This window comes from Galeopterus variegatus, unplaced genomic scaffold (assembly GCF_000696425.1).
Source record: "Galeopterus variegatus unplaced genomic scaffold, G_variegatus-3.0.2 Scaffold2305, whole genome shotgun sequence".
Taxonomy (NCBI): domain Eukaryota; kingdom Metazoa; phylum Chordata; class Mammalia; order Dermoptera; family Cynocephalidae; genus Galeopterus; species Galeopterus variegatus.
In genome coordinates, this window is record NW_007728416.1 from 214,872 (window position 1) to 231,479 (window position 16,608).

Here is a 16,608-nt window from a genome sequence, read left to right on the forward strand (position 1 = left end):
CGGCGGCTGGAGCCGGAATATCAACTATCTGCGGAGCCCCCCGCCCCGGCCCAGCCCCTCTCCCCGCCCCCGCCCCCGCCCCGGAAAAGTGGGAGTGCATTTCTACAAAGAGCAGAGGAGACAGGGCTGAGGGACCAAGGCTTTCCATTCGGGTCACCCTAATGGGGCATCCACGTTCGGGTGTGGGGACCCAGGGGGGTCCGATAAATGCTCCCCTATGGCGTTTTCCACTGCTAAGGTGGTTCGGTCCAGGACGTTCTCTCCAACAAGAATTGGAAGGTCAGTCGAATTGTTGCAATAAAACAGGTCTTTATGTGGTAGTTGTCACCTAGTGGTCCCCGGATCCGAACCCCCCTTGACCTTGATTTTTTATAACTCCGCGCTCTAACAACTGACCCAACCGGCCCGCACAAAACAAGGTCGTCATGACTGAGAAGATTCGAGAAGCTAATGGCCAGTGCTGCCATGCGCGGGAGGTGCTGGGCAGGTGACGCGGGTCTCGGTGCGGGAAGGCCTCGGGACACGCGTCCCACCGTTCGCCACTTGGCGGAAGGTGTGGAGGGTGGAGCTCAGAGAGGCCAGGGCGTAGGGAGAGGCACCCGGAGTCGGAGCCCACGCTGCCCTCCGTGCTTGGAGACACGGGCCCGGGACGCCAAAACTTCGCGCTGCTTCGGGGGTTGTGGAGCCAGAACGTTTCCCAGATCCTGCCTCCAGTGGCTCATCAAAGCGTCGTTTGCGTGGAAAGGCCCCTAAAACCCTAACCTGGATTTTCCCGCTTCTCGCTCACTGCACCCGCAAGCGCGCAAAAGGAGACGAGAGGCGCAGGCAAGTCCCAAACCTCTCTCAGGGTTTTACAGCGGCCTAATTGGATGTAACCTGGACGTGAGCGCCGGCGGCCGCCACCCGGGCCGCCCACGCCCCCGTCCCGGTGCCCACCCCACCCCACCCCCGCCCCACCCCAGGCAGGGCTCAAGTCTCCCGCCCTCATTGCACCTACATCGCCCCCCGCCCCACCCCATCCTCACCCCCAACGCCAGACCATCAAGATCAAGTCGCGAATTGCTCCTAAAACCAAGAGACTCGAGGCACGATTTCTTCGGGAAATGTAGCTGGGGAGGCGCCCGGAACCGGCGGGCGGGGTCCCGGGTGGGTCAGGTGGGACCGGGGGAGGGAGTCCAGGCGCCCGGAGTTGAGCTCTGGCGCTGGGGACTGACTCCATGCTGTGGACAAAGGCGCAGTCCAGACTTGGGGGCTCCAAAAAAGACAGGGGGGATCCTGAAATAGGATTTGGTAACTGACAAAGCAAACGGAAATTTGATCCTAGCATAAACTCAGTGCCCCAGGGGGAAAAAATATCTTAAGCTGTATTAGCTAAATTTGGTTTAACCAAATATATATATATATGTATGTATGTATGTATCTCCATACCCTCAGGATAGGTTGGATTTTTTAAAGGGTGACCAGCGAGAGCAACTCAAGAGAGCGCTGAGAGATTTGATCCTAGACAGAAACAGGAGCTGGGCTTTCTGACTTGTGAGACCTGAGAGTCGTGGTGGACGCCGAACTGTGAGCCACGATCTAATACGGAAAGGCTGGACCACCTTCGGTCGGAGGGCTTGTGTTTGGGACTTGCTGGAGTTCAGGGGATGTGATCTTTATTTCCACAGAAAAATCACGTGCAGCAAAAGCACAGCATGGGTTGGGCCACTTTAAAAAGTCCTGCCCTGCTGCTGAAAATACTCCCACCTCGGTGTGGAGGTTAGTATGTTAGTATCCACTGTGAAAAGGTCATCTCCCCCGGGCTTCTTCCTTCTCCTCAGTAGATTCCTCCAGCGATATACTAAGAGTTGCTCTTTTTAAAGAAATAAACCTCTCTGTGAAAGCAAACTTGGCTCTGCAGTCCTTTTCAGGCATCAAAGATGAAAAAGAAGTACAATTTTACACGTGAATAACACTTTATTTAGTTTACTTTTAGGACCCCTATATTTAGCCTAAAATCTCTTTTCTTCCCTCCTTTCCTTTTTCCATACTGATCCTAAGCAGCAGAATATTATTTTTGAAACACAGGAACTTCCCATGTACACAAGCTGTATAGTTTTCCACCCCAGCACCCTTCTCTCTTCCCATTCTCCCTACCCGACTGCCCTCCAAGGGAAACACCAGTTACTTTGGGGGGGGGGGGGGGTGAGACTTAATTCATGTGCATGATTTCACCGGGAATATTTTTCCACACAGACAAAGCTGAGTTTGGGCTACTGCTTTTATAGAGAGAAATCAGTGTCTTGTTTAATCATACAACTGCTTGCTGTTTAGAAATTCTTCACCTCGGACTATAATTCATCCCTGCCTTCAAAAAAACAGTTGACTGAACTCTGATCATTAATGGAGTCTTTAGTTCTAACTCCTCGTTAATTTGGCAAATAATGTTTTTAAAGACAAGTTTCTTCTAGAAGAAACCCACACAGGGTTAAACTTTTTCATTTTCTCACCCAAGGACAGTATCATTAAGAGTGATAAAAATAGAAAGCTGAGATGACATACCTGTGTATCTCAGGTATTAACCTAAGTTTAATACAGAAAAGAATTATCCATTGAAATTCACAAGGAAAAGTTTCCCTAAGCTTCCTAAGTGAGGGTATAGAGGTGTGAGGACTGATATTACCTGCTGTGCTCTGTGCCTGCCTTCATTCTGGGATGGGGTTGGATGATGTTAGGAGTTGCCTTGGGCTTGTCTGTAGTATGCGTGAGTTTTAAGTTTCCTTCTCTGCTTGAGTTTCAGATTTCTTTTTCCACATAGCACTAATCGATAAGGAAACACGGTTGTGTTTCTTTAAATTTCCAACTTAGATACTCAAGGAAATTAAAGCACAAATTTCAGTACTCTGGCCTCAGAATTGCTGCCATCTCTGCACCTGTAACTCAGAGAATGAAAACGCTGGTTATTTATGTTGTACTTCCCGTCTCTCAGATCTCTAGTGAGTTGACCCGATTTTTATAGCCCTTTTACCCAAGCAGTGAGGATTCTTCTCCCGCTCCACCTCCCCCAGGCCCCCCAGCTGAGTGGCTTAGGAGATCTGTAACTGGGGTGAAGCAGCTGTTGGCTTCCTGCCGTCCTCTAACTTGATTATTCTTTGGACACGTTAGGCAAGCATTAGTGATTGATAATGACGCTAATTAACCCCTTTCCTCTCCAAACAGTAAACTGCTGCCAGCAGGATGTTACAAACAATAAATATAAAACACTGCATACATCAATATCTGTTTAAAGCACAACTTCATTTGGGCACATTTAACTGTACCACTTTCAGTTAACAATCCGGTATTTATTCAACGACTCCTCCAAAAGTCAGAGTGGGGAGGAAGAGAAAGAGAGAGGGTTAAGAAAAGGAGCCTGTGTCTTTAAGACCACAAAACACTGTCCTACCTGTCAGCTGCAGCAAAGTTAAGCTCTAATGGAAAGCATGTGCAATTTTTTTTCTTTTAACTTCAGGTCTACACTTTTTAAAAATTTAATTAATCCAGCTTTGTTTTTAACCTATTTAAACTTAACACAAGGTTGATGACCACATACGATTTTTTTCTTTGTGGGGAAAGTAAGTCTCCTGCCTGATATAGAATTATTGTGAATATACTTTTGATTGAGAAAGGGATGATAGACCTTGTTTCATAGAGTGGTAAAATCTCGATCTTAAGCAGGAGTTGGGGAAACCACAGCAAACTTGATCTGACTGTGCAGTCTAACATAACCTTAGTTGTAAAGAAATGTACGTTAAATTTGGAATTTTGATAAATGAATATTCCTAGCAAGTGAATAAAATGTATTCAATTAACTAAAACCCTGTGCACTTCTGAACTGAAGTGGAATCGACTGTAATTGATTTATTTGAAACCAGAGGTTAAGGACTGAATTAGCTAAGTACAACTGGGTATTTCAAGCCACTGACTTCTCAAATGTCAAATCCCTTCTATTTTAAATATTATTTCAGCTGCAGGGCATTGCAGTCCTGATGGTAGTTCCATCAAGAATGCAAATTATATTAATATTCGATTTGGGGGAGGAAAGGATTGGATTGTGATTTTTAAAAAGTGTTGGTGAATAGAAGGGCTAATGATGACTACCACGGTATTGCCATAAAAATTGGGTGTGGTAATTAGCATAGCCTAGCAAGCATCCTTGTAATTCAGCTATGTATCCTAATTTGTCTTAATCCAAAGAGAATCACTGTTGTTAGTATATAAACATCTGACCTGTCAAATAATCATCATGTGTTTTAGAAAGTATATATTAGCCACAACAGAGAAAGCCAAAATCCACATAGCCTTTGGTTACTCCAATAAAAACTATTTTTAATAATAACTTCTCTAATCCTCCCATCCCTTAAAAATATATATAATTTCTTTAAATATTTTGTCTTTTTTAAAAGTGGCAATATCATGATCCTGAAAATGTCCAACTACAGAATAAATATAACCAATTCTTTGCATTTAGAAACCATTGTTTATTATGACCTTGTAATGTTCTAACCCTCTATTTCCTTTCTATCTTTCTCAGGATGCAAGGATTATATTGGGTTCAGGTTTTCCAACACAACAAGCATCTGTAAATCCAGATATGAATGAATGGTATTTAATAAGATTGTTTTCGTTTTAAAATGAGTATTTATGTGTCATTGGAGAAAGAGCAGCAATGTATGGCTGTTTATGAACGCTATTGTGCCTGAGGTTAGGATCCCCCACACAATCTGAGATGCAGCCAAGAAAAACAGCCCTGATAGACAATGCTTCACTTCACCTGCTACGATGCTGTGTGCATTTCATTTCTGTCAAGAGTATGTACAGTTAGGGTTCATTCGCCTCATTATTTTGTTACATCTACGTTACAGTTAACCAGTCTCTCTAGGAAATAATAAATAATGGCTTTAAAAAACAATTGCCATGTTGCGTTCTGAGAATACATTTTCCATTTGAATTTTTTTAAGCCCACCATTATTATGAATTCTCTGGCTTTGGAAAATAGAATTTAGATTCCACCAACTCTCGTTCATTTGTCGAGATTGATTTTACACTGCTTTCCATGAGGAGATTAGAATGCAAAAGCCTGCAAAATGGACAATCTCCACTGCTTGGCTTCCTTGGTCCTTCAGAGTGTCAAACCACATGAACAAACATTAACTCTCCACCAGTATGTCTGCCTCGACACTTTTTCTATGACGTTCCTTATTTCCAGGTAACCACCTTCATTTTCCTGTTAAAAATCCTCCTCACTTCTAAAGCAAAGAATTTCCAAATCAGTTTGCAAAAGCTCTGAATTCACCATCTTTATGTACAGGAAGCCCATCATTCTCTCAGAGCTCAGCACACAGTCCTGTTACTGTACAAGACAGATAGGAGAGGTCTGCAGAGGCAGGCTGCACAGCCCTCCCCCACCCTCTCCATCTCACCTCAGACACCGTTTTGTATTTCTAAAAGATCCTAGGAGGAGCCTCATGGTAATAGAAAGGGGTGGTCCGGCATCTAGGGGCAAGCAGAAGATTCCAGGGATCAACGTAATTTCCCACTCCCCTCTGCTACCTCAATACTGCTTAGGAACAGCACAGTAGTAGATTCATCTCTAAAAGTGGGAGACAATTTGTCCTCTCTTCTTCTTACCATTCACTGTATATTTCTGCTACTCTTCCTTTCCTCCTCCCAGAAAACTAGAGCTAATTTTAGCTTATTTACATGGCTTAGCCACAGAGAAGCCTAAGCAAGCAAGCGAGGGTTGAAGTATTTCCTTTGTGCTAATGAACTAACAATTTAAATTTCAGTTATCCTTGGAGACAGATTCCAAAGTAGTTGTAGGGGAGGGGGGGTCTTCTGTTCTTCTGTTCTCCATCTTCCTTGTCAGCCTTAAATGTTTGCTTCTGAAGATTTTATATTTTGGTTTCCAAAACACAAATGAAAACCTAAAGGATCAACATAAATAAAATAAAACTTTATTTTTAATAATAAAATTAATGTTTCTAGTAAGGAAAAGATAGTATGTCATTCCTTTAGCAGTACAATCTTTTATCCAAAAGAATACATTGAGTTTTATTGTGTCATTTGTCTGAATACAGACTCAGTGGAATATCTAAATGATACCCTGCTCTGAACTCCAAGTTGAAAGTAAGTTTTTATTATACTTGAGGGAAACAATGGGTTCAGCTGCTTATTGCAAGGAGCAATTGCCAAGGGAGAGTTAAACTCAATTACTGTAACCATACTGAATAAAAAATACTGCCAAGAACAAAAATACGCCTGGGTAAAGACAGCCACTGAATAAAAAAAATCGACATAAAGCGTATCAAATATTTATTTATCTGGGAAACAAAGGACTATGGTACATTGACAGGCATGGAAACTACTGCCGGCACAACTCAATACAATACAACTAGAACTGCTTCCAATATGGCCAGTGGAAATACAGAATACCAGGTGGTCCCAAATGTCTGAAGTTCTTTGAACAAAAAGAGAGAGAGAGAAAGAGAGAGGAAAAATCCCTAACCCTTGGTTTAAAGACAATATTCATTTATTGCTCAAATGATGTTTTTAAGGGAGGACAGTGAAATAAAATAAACTTTTTTTTCCCTCCCCACAATACATATAAGGATTATCAAACCACTCAAGTTTAAAAATCTTTCCAGGGTCCAATATCACTTTTTTCTTTCAGTTCAATGAAAACCTAAATGTAATACTAATTATATATAAAATTTTATTTTCCTTTTTTTTTTTATTTGTTCAGTTGTTTCATTGTCACCTTTAACATGCTACAACAGGGCTATATTCATGAATCCCAGAGGAAAAAAAAAATCCCCCAAACCTTGGATTTCTAAATAAGTACCATGAACCACATGAAGAACTAATAGGGAAGATTCAAAACCCACTAAACAAGAGGTAAACGAGATCACCAGATAAATAAAAAAAAAAAGGCTTAAAACAGACTCACCATATTTACAATTCCCATTAAATTACACATAAATAAATATATACAGAGACGTGAACACTGATTCCCTTATATAACTGTGAATCGTGTTGCCAGAGACAGTTCAAGTTGGTCGCTTTACCTTGCAGAGGAACAACTTCTACAACTGAAGACATGACATGGAACTTCGTGTATCTGTGTTCAAGTTTATTCACAATACTGATAAAAATGTCATTATCCTTTTCGCCTTTTTTTTTTAAGTATGGCTACAATCTGAACTGAAGTATGTAAGGGAAGGTGGTGATTCAGTCCCACGATGCTCATATAATTTTTTTTTTAATTTTTACATTTTTTTTTTAGAAAAAAAAGTTTTTAATTTTTTGTTGCTGTCATTGATTTGCTGTTGTGTTGTGTTTTGCTTTTTTTTAAAAAAAAAAAGGTTCAAAAACTCGACAGAACTTCTCTTTGCTGGCTTCACGGCCTGTTCTGTTCTCTTAGGCTCCACATGAGGGCAAAGGGGTGCTGGGGCTGATGGGGAAGTTGAGGCGGGGGGCTGAGTCGGCAGCGGCTGCCCCACTGACCATCGAGAGAGCAGTCCCGAAGACTCAGGGGGACTGAAGGGCAGCGGCGGCGGCGGCAGCAGCAGCAGTAGCAGCAGCAGTGAGGGGTGCTGATCCGGGAGCTGTCACCTGCTGGGCGGTGGCGATGGGGGAGGACCGAGTGGGTGGGTGCACTGGGGCTGGTGAGGCGCGGGAGGGGGCGGGGCGGGAGCAGAGCCTCACTTTCTGTGTTTCTCTTCTTTGTCACTGCTTTTGGCGCTGTTGTCTGTGTGGCTGTTGGGGTTGTTGCTGAGGTACATTTTGTCCATGGCCTTGAGGGCCTCAGTGAGATAGTTCTGCAGGGCCGTGACCGCGGCGCACACCGCCGGGCTGCCGAAGCCGTGGGAGATGAGGTTGAAGTGGGTCAAGCAGCTCTGGATACCGGGCTCCAGGATGGGGTTGGGCCGCGAGTTCCCCAGGGGAGATCGGTCCTGAGCCAGCAGGTCGGTGAACTCTTTGCAGATCTGTCTGCAGCACAAGTGGAGCAGAGAGAGAGACATGAAGTTCCCCTCCGGGCAGGACCAGCAGCAAAGAGTAAAGCTCTCCCCCTGCAGTTACCTCTGCCCAGATCCAGCAGGCACTGACATGACCCAAGGCCACAGAGACAGACCTGGGGTTGCCACATGTTGGGAGACCCAGTTACCTGTCAGTGGCCACTAAGCCATCTCTCCTTCTTTAACATTTACGTCCTTCCTACCTTCACAAATGTCTCTCTCTCTCTCACACACACACACACACACACACACACACACACACACACACACACACACACACCTACCTCTCAGATATGCCAAACTTCTATCCCCACCTTTCTCACTCACACCAAATATCCTAGACAGAGGCAAACATTTCACACGTTGGAAGAGAAAGAAAGAAAAGTTAGGCCAAAAGTCACAAACACAGCATCTGTGCAACAGGATGTGTCCATCAGCATTTCTATTCAAAATATTACAAGGCCCCTCTTCCTGTCTTCTCCAGAGAGAACTCAGGATCAGTGTGTGGAATAAAGTCAGCACTCATTCACCTTCAAATCAAATCAGGTTGAATTCACACAGAAAGACAAAACTTTGCTTGAGATTACTTTGCCTTAAAAAAAAAAAAAGAAAAAGGAAAAAAAGGCAAAAATACCGCTTACTTGGAGGTAATTCAAGGTGGTTTGGGAAAGAAGAAATAAGATATTTCAATTTCCCATTCATCTTTTCCCACACACCCCCAAATAAAAATTCGTTAAGGAAATTGTGAATATTGGTGTGCTTAAAAAGGCATGGGAAAAGGAAACATTGACATTTCAGGGTCTTGAAAAGTCAGAAATACAGGCAGATAAGGCCCACACAGGAAGCTCTGTCCCTAAACCTGGGAAGCAAGGACTACCTGGGGGCCTTCCTGAGGCAGTAGCAGCCTGGCCTTGGATGGGAGGCAGGGGGAATTAGGACCACTGGCTGGCTCCCTTCTCCAAGGCCAGCTGATGTCCCCAGGCCAGAAACAGTGTCCCACCCAAGGCCTCAGCTTCTGCCCTCTGGTTCCATGCCCTCCTGTGACATCGACTTTGATAATTAAGGGCTTCTGAACAAGCCTTTTAATTTCCAGAAAACATATCAAAACAGTCATTTTCTTTTCACACACCACCTGGAGAAGCCTATTCAGCCCAGGCACCTATGGGAATATACCTTGGGCCATTTTGAAACCTATTTGACATCTCACCTGTAGGCTAACACGTGTGTGTGTGTGTGTGTGTGTGTGTGTGTGTGTGTGTGTGTGTGTGTGTGTGTGGCACTTTCTAGGAGGGAGAAGAAAGGAAAGTAAGAAATGGAATAAAGGATTAGGGTTGAAACTAGGACAGCTTCTGGCTCGCACATCTCGCAGCCCACTGCTTAATCCTTGCTCTTGGAGAACAGATTGATAGGAAACAAAAACTGACATAGGCAAGCCTGGTACCCATTTTGAGGATCTGATTCTGGTTCTTTCTGAAAATACAGTCACAAATCCATGCTCAGCTTTGATCACACCCCTACTATACCCCACCCCCATACACATTAATTTTTTAAAAAATAAGAAGGTGAGACAGACGATAGGGAAAAGATGGGAGCATGCTAAAAATCCCACCTGTATTTCCCCTTTAACACAGATATAAGATTGTGTTATAACTTCAATATTTACAACAAAGCTGATTAACACAAAAGGAAAAAACAGGAAAAAGGAGAGCAAAAACAATTTCTGTTTCTCTCCACAATGAGACACAGAGACCCTGCAGAGGTAAATGCCTTACTTTGTAGCCAGGAGCATGTTTTTTCTTGTCACTTGCTCATTGGGATCGGAATGTTGTCGGTTGAGAAATTCAGCTACTGCTTTGGCAGGAAATTCAGTTTCACACACGTACCCAAAGTCCCTGGCTAGGTGGACGGCTTCTCCTGGCAAGAGGTGAGAGGAGGAAGGCCAGTGTAAGTGAGTAAAAAGGTTGGGATCAAAACTTCCTTCCCACTCCCAATGCCCTTATTTTCTTAACCCTGTACTTGAAAGAAACACAAACTACTTGTTTTCTCATTTCAGGCATTTTACTTCCTTCTCTGTAGAATCTGGTGGGTGCATTTATCAGGAAAAATGACCACTTGTCCTAGAAGGCTAAAATCATTTGAAAATGTAACTCCCATCCACCAATTGCCAGTCCCAACCCCCACCTTGAATGACATTTCCCTAACTTTTCTTTTTAAATGTTTCTTGTACTCCAACCTCACACCTATCAACACATTCATAAATGATATTCATAATTACTCTTTGAGCTTTTCTGCAAGGGAACAACTGAGGGTTTACATTTTAACTTGATCACATATAATTATCTGTTCATCCAAACCGATTAACCAAGAGGATTTGAGGGTCACTCCACTGAGTCTGTCTGTGTTGTTGATTTTCGAATCTTTGGTTTTAATTTCCTGAACCAGTTGGTTTTTACTGCAGGGCTTCCTGCCATTAGCTCCAGCTCCGGAAGAACGCATGCGCCAATTAGAGCATCAAAGCCCTCTCCGCAGAGCTTGTTTCCATAAAATGGAGCGGATCACAAACAATAACAGTTCTCCAGAAACTGCCTCCCTGCTACAGTACTCAAGCCCTAAACCCAAACGAACTCTCACGCTACATCCTAAGCCACCACTACCACTGGGATCTGAAGAGTGGGTTCTCTGTGTACTGTTAGTATTTTTAATATAATGCTATTGCGATTGAGTTTCTGGCATTAAACTGCTGATTTTTTTTTTAGTTATATTATCATCACCTTTGATACCGTTAACAAATGGAATTCATAGGATTATTCCTCAAATACATGGTTTGAACACTTTTTTTTTACAACTTACAAAACTAGAACTTGAATTCACCTGTAATATATTTCAAATATGAGATGTAAATAAGATAAAATACCTTTTTAAAATATAAATGTTAGTTTTTAAATCTGCTTGGTAATTTAAGTGCCTTTTTTTTTTCCTATTAGCATGAGGCATTTGCAACAGGACACAAATAAAAACGCAAGAAAGCTACACATTCACTCCAATACACCCAAACTTAAGCCAATTTAGTATCAGAAAAACTTAAAAGGAATCTACAGGAAGTGAGTGGATTCTGGTGACAGTTTATCCAGAGCAGAGAGTAAGGACAGGGTTGGCTTTCTGTTTTGAGGAGTTTGAAAGGGTGTGTGCTGTGCTTATGTGTGTTAAAAACTGCCTTGAGAAACTTTTTGCAATGCTTATATATTTTTTTTCTTTCCATATCCAAACAATCCACAGTCTAAAATTCCTCACTTTTCTTCCCCTCCAGGAAAGAAGCACAATTAAAGGAGAGATAAGAAAGCATATGCTTGGAAAACAAAAACCTAAAAGGGCATATAACCCTGAGCTTTCACGATGGTCTTAAATCAGGATGCAGGTCAAAGATTCCCAAATTAATTCAGGAAGTAATGGTCACGCATTTCTCAAATGCAGATGTCAGAATAACTTAAGTGATTTACTGCTGAGTTCTTTAAAGGAGACAGGAACTTGGAGAATGTGCAGTTCTTAAATTTGTGCATTGTTTAGGTCAGCGTTGGGCTGGGGAGGTGTAATTTTGTGGTAGAGGGGAAGAAGGAAGGAGGATAGGAGTATATGCAAATAGTTTTTTGGTCTACAAGAATTCCATTCACTTCCAGCTATATGCTCTGGAAAGATGAAAATGCCCAACTGACACAAAATACAACCAAACATCTGGTCACTAAATATTATCCCTTTTCCCAGAAGGCAGTTCCCTTCTAGTTAGCAAGTGGATTCGCTTACCCTCCACTAGTGATGTGAGCAGGGTAACGTTGGCAGCTTTGCGTCTCCCTGCTGGTAGATTTAATCCTATTTTGTCCAGTTTTTCTCTTAAAGATCTTCCTCCATTTTTAGACTTCGCCCTGGTTCACAAATACATGCAAGAAAAGCATTTAGAAAACATTGGGTTGCAATGTGTAACATTAAAGTCATTTTGAAAGCTTCCTAACATGTGCTTTTAAAACTTGAGGAGCGTGGCCCTGAGACATCTAAGAAAGGAAAACTAGGAAGGAACGGTACAAGAAAGACCATAGGAGATAAATGCTTGTTAAACTGTCAAGCACCGCCTGTGTTCAGTTATTATTGCAACTACAGTATTGTGGCAGGTTGGAAGGTTTTGATTTCCCAGCTAGCTAAAAGAACCACAAACAAACAAACACAACTCTGATCTCTAGGGTTTGAGGTATTGAGTTCACCTGATTACTGTATATTTTCCCTGTTGTTACAATCACACAAATCCCAATGGGGTCTTTAAATTGTCTTTGCAAGATCTTTTGTTAGGTCGTTCAGAGTAACCAAAGTTATCACTCTCACGTTTCTTGCTATGGCTTTAGCCCCAGTGGAAAATTCATTTCACCAACTGTTTACATGCCATGTCACCATCCTAACAGGAAATGCAAAGGCTGACATCAGTCTTTAAAAATTTCACTGATATCACAGACAATGGAGACAGTTCTAAATAGATGTCTAAATAGACTCCCATAATCAGAAAGTGGTTAAGATAAATTGTTTAAATACAACAGCAAATTAATTAATTTCAGATTTTATTCCCTACTCAAGTGCTCTTTAATTGTGTGGATTAGATTATACTCCCCTAGGTAAACAGTCTCCAATATTGGGGATGGGGGAAGGGGAGGAAAAAGCAGAAGGCAGAGAAAAGATCTGTGTCAGTGAAAGATTACAAAAGGAAAGCAAAATGACTGCGAAGAAGGAAGAAGATTTCAGAAAAAACGATTTCATAGGATCTGTATGGGATGTACCCAGAGAGAAACTATGGGTACATAGACAAATGAATGAAAGTCAGAACGATGAAGTGTTTGGTCTTACTGGAGGAGGAAGAGAAACGTTATCTGGTAAGTTGACCACGAGCCCCACAACTCACAACGCTGAATGGAAACCTAGGCGAGGAAGCCCACGACAGGGAGAAACCTGCCCTGAGGGAAGGTGTTTTACCTGCTGACCCTTATAAAATCTTATCTACTAAATACATCACTCCCACCTCGCAGGGGTGAGGTGAGAATCCCCGGCCGTTTCTGGAACAGCACGTTGCCTGGGACAGGTGGGGGCCCCAATAAATCGGAACCATCAAATGCAAGCGCCGCGGCCCGGGGGTCGCCCTCTCGCGGAGGTGACAGTGACCGGGCGGCGTGGCATGCGAACCGAGAGGACCCATTCTCTTCCTTTAGTTAAAATTAATTCTATTAAACCCTATTCAAGGGACGGCCGGTAACCGTCGAAGACACTAGCACAGCGAGAAGCCTAGGAAGAACTTTTCCCGGGCTTGCAAGGTGTTCACGAGGAAGGAAAGGCGACAGCACTGCGCCCCGCGGCTGCGGCGGCCGGAACTGAGCCTACGGCGGAGCGAGCTGCGCGTGCGCGCGAAGGGCGGGTGCGGAAGACCCAGCAAGCGGGCGGCGGCGGACGCTGCGCGCGCCAGAACTCCCGAGCGCGCGTGAAGTGGGCGAAGAGCGCAGGCGCGCGCCGCCTCGCCCCGCCCCCAGATCCCACCCACACGGCTGTGCGCTCTTCTCCCCGCCCCTTTCTTTTCCCGCGAAGGGAGGGCCGTGGCGCGAGGCCCGTTTGCGTCGCCGCCGCCGCCCGAGCGCAGGCGCAGTGTTTCCTCGTATAACTTCGTATAATGTATGCTATACGAAGTTATTACGTAGGAAATAATAAATAACGGGTGCGGAAGACCCAGCAAGCGGGCGGCGGCGGACGCTGCGCGCGCCAGAACTCCCGAGCGCGCGTGAAGTGGGCGAAGAGCGCAGGCGCGCGCCGCCTCGCCCCGCCCCCAGATCCCACCCACACGGCTGTGCGCTCTTCTCCCCGCCCCTTTCTTTTCCCGCGAAGGGAGGGCCGTGGCGCGAGGCCCGTTTGCGTCGCCGCCGCCGCCCGAGCGCAGGCGCAGTGTTTCCCCGGCCGCGGGGCGGGGCAGGCGGGGCCGCGCTGGGCCTCACCTCCGAAGCACTCCGCCCAGCAGCGACGCGTTGAGACACTCGGGCGGTGAGAGGCGCCGCTGCACTTCCGCCACCGTGACCTTGTACTTCGAGGTGGAGCTGAGGAGCGAGAGACGACCCGGAACTGAACAGAAGACTTCGTTGGGGTTCACCACGCCGCCGAAGAGGTTGTCCTTGTTAATAGGGATGGCGGAGACGGCGTTGCTGTTGGACTTGGACAGGGACACGGGGCCTGCGGAGACAGATGGGAAGTCCGCGTGTGGGCATCGAGGATCCCCCTCAAATCCCGCCCGGCCCCGGCCCTCGCTCCGGGCAAGAACGGCACCCAGGCTAGCGCCGCAACCCCCACTTTCCTTCCCGACCAGCTCTGAAATTCTGTAGACCTTTTTCCCACCTCCCTTCCTATTCCCCGCTGTATCCCTTTCCTTGGGACCGAGCCTCTGCCAGGCGTGAGGCTGCCGCGCCCCGCCCCCAGCCGGACCAGCCTGCGTTTCTGCCCAGACCCTTTCCTCTTCGCTGCGGAGGGTGCTATCTAGAGACGCGTGGTGCAACTGTGACCCCTTGGCTCTGAGCATCCGAGCGGAGTGGGCCCCGGACGAGGTGCTGGAGCACGGGTTCAGGGCGCAGAGGAGAGGGTTACATTTGCAAACCGAGAGCAAGTTACGTGCACTTTGGAATTTTTGCTGGGTGAAGGGTTTAGTGTCAGGGAGAAATTGCTTCAAGACCTCTTATTAAAACAAGCTGACAGTTTAGATGGCTAAAGCTGCCTGTAAATGAGCATTTCAGTACGGCACCAAGCTGGAGTGTCCCTTCCTATTAATAAACAGACCCCTTCCTATGTTCAGTTTTGAAAAAGATTCAGTTTTGGAGATCCATTCCAAGCCTAATTTTGAACTGGGGGAGACCGTGGGTGGATGAAGAAGAAATCTCAAGTAGAATACTAGCAACGTGTCCTTTTGAGCAAATGTTTAATAGTCCCTCTCCGCTTAAGCACCTTCATTGGGAAGGCGGAGAGGGTATATTCTTCCTAGTTAAAACCATAAGCTCTTCGTTATTGGACCCACCATTGCCAGAAAAAAAATCAAGACTAGCAGAAAGTATACTAATGCATTACATTTCTCAACACCAATGTAATTCAGATGCATTCACAACCATTTAAGTACAGCATATATTTGTATTTTAAAATTTCACGTGGAGACATAATATGCACACATTCTCATCACAGTGTTCCTCCTGTTTTAATAGGGATATTCTAGACGTATGGGGAGGTGGGGGGGCTCTAGGTTTTGGATAGATCACTTGTGACATTAATAGCTCTGGGGAGGCTAATAGAGACAATAGGAGTTAAACGAACTCTTGAGAGATTAGTAATAAAGGAGCCAATTATCATGTCGACTTGGAAAGAGCATCTCTTAAGATTTATCCCTTGCACTTCTAATTTGACATGACAAAGACTTCACAGATGCAAAAATGAAACTTTAAACTAGCTAACAATATACAGATTGGGGTTAGAAATGAGAACAGTTTTATATAGCATCGTCCTCTGGTGGTGCCTGGAATCCTGAAATGTAACGTTGCCACCATAACCAAAAAAAAAGCTGCTACCAAGAGTGAATAGCATTTAATCCAGTAAACTTTATTTCTACTTGCTAAACACAATACAAATTCCAAATCACTTGACACTTTTCTAACAATTGCTGCTCTAAACAAATAGGCTAATAATCTTGACATCTTCAAGATGCTAATTTTAAACAAAAGTTAAATTTTCATAACCTAATTTACAAAGTTTTAAAACTCAAACAGCTAACAAGAAACTAAATCAGGAACGTAAAAGGTTTTTCTCTGCAAAGGAATGCTTTTTATCATTTATCCTTATATTAACATTAAATTATTTGTACTACTTTAGCATTATATATTTCTAAACGCTCATGGCCTTAACTCCACACACTGCATTAACTAAACAAACTGTTTCAAAATTGAAATACCGCCTCCAAATCAGTTCAACTATCACACATTTCATGTGCTTGTCCAAATATCATTAAACTAAATTAAATGGTCAAATCATGAATCAGAACAAAGCTAGCCTGTTGCCGTTACCAACATACTGAAAGCCGATTATTTAAGCATTGCTGCTCTGTGCCTATCTATTTGCTAATTCTGAGCCTTTAGGAAATCCTATTTGAAAAAAATAAATACAGCTCTGCCAGTTCTTTTAAATAGCACTCTGCCTGTAAGGACATGCTTGGAATGCAGAAGGAAATGGCTTACCTTTCTTAATTACAGTTTGATCTGGGATGTTAATACCCGGGTCTTCTACATGCTGCAACAAAAGGATACACATGGATGTAAGTGTATAATCAAAACAAAAGGAAATGAACATTCCCTGCAAGACGGGGGGAGGGGAAGGTGTAGAATCGAAATTCCCCCTCCCATATAATGACATTTATATATAAACATCTCATCTTGGCTTATTGGAATTTGGGGCTTTGCAACTCAAGAGGTTTCACTGCACATCCATGGCTTACTCCGCCCCCCCCCCCCCCCCCCCCCCCCCCCCCCCC

At 44.3% G+C, this 16,608-nt stretch overlaps 1 protein-coding gene across 3 annotated transcripts in view; it reads right to left on the reverse strand.

The window, feature by feature from the left end:
• Positions 1–6,316: 6,316 nt before the first annotated feature.
• TFAP2A (transcription factor AP-2 alpha (activating enhancer binding protein 2 alpha)) overlaps positions 6,317–16,608 on the reverse strand; it is a 23,445-nt gene continuing 13,153 nt past the window's right edge. For 2 of the 3 annotated variants that reach the window (XM_008581238.1, XM_008581239.1), the window contains exons 3-7: positions 16,316–16,367; positions 14,048–14,279; positions 11,835–11,953; positions 9,809–9,950; positions 7,655–8,010 (exon numbers count right to left, since the gene is read on the reverse strand). In XM_008581238.1, the coding sequence (XP_008579460.1) occupies positions 7,722–8,010; positions 9,809–9,950; positions 11,835–11,953; positions 14,048–14,279; positions 16,316–16,367 (834 nt within the window). In that variant the 3' untranslated portion in view covers positions 7,655–7,721. Of the gene's footprint in view, positions 8,011–9,808; positions 9,951–11,834; positions 11,954–14,047; positions 14,280–16,315; positions 16,368–16,608 lie in introns of all 3 variants that reach the window. The other variant, XM_008581237.1, reaches the window with a different exon arrangement.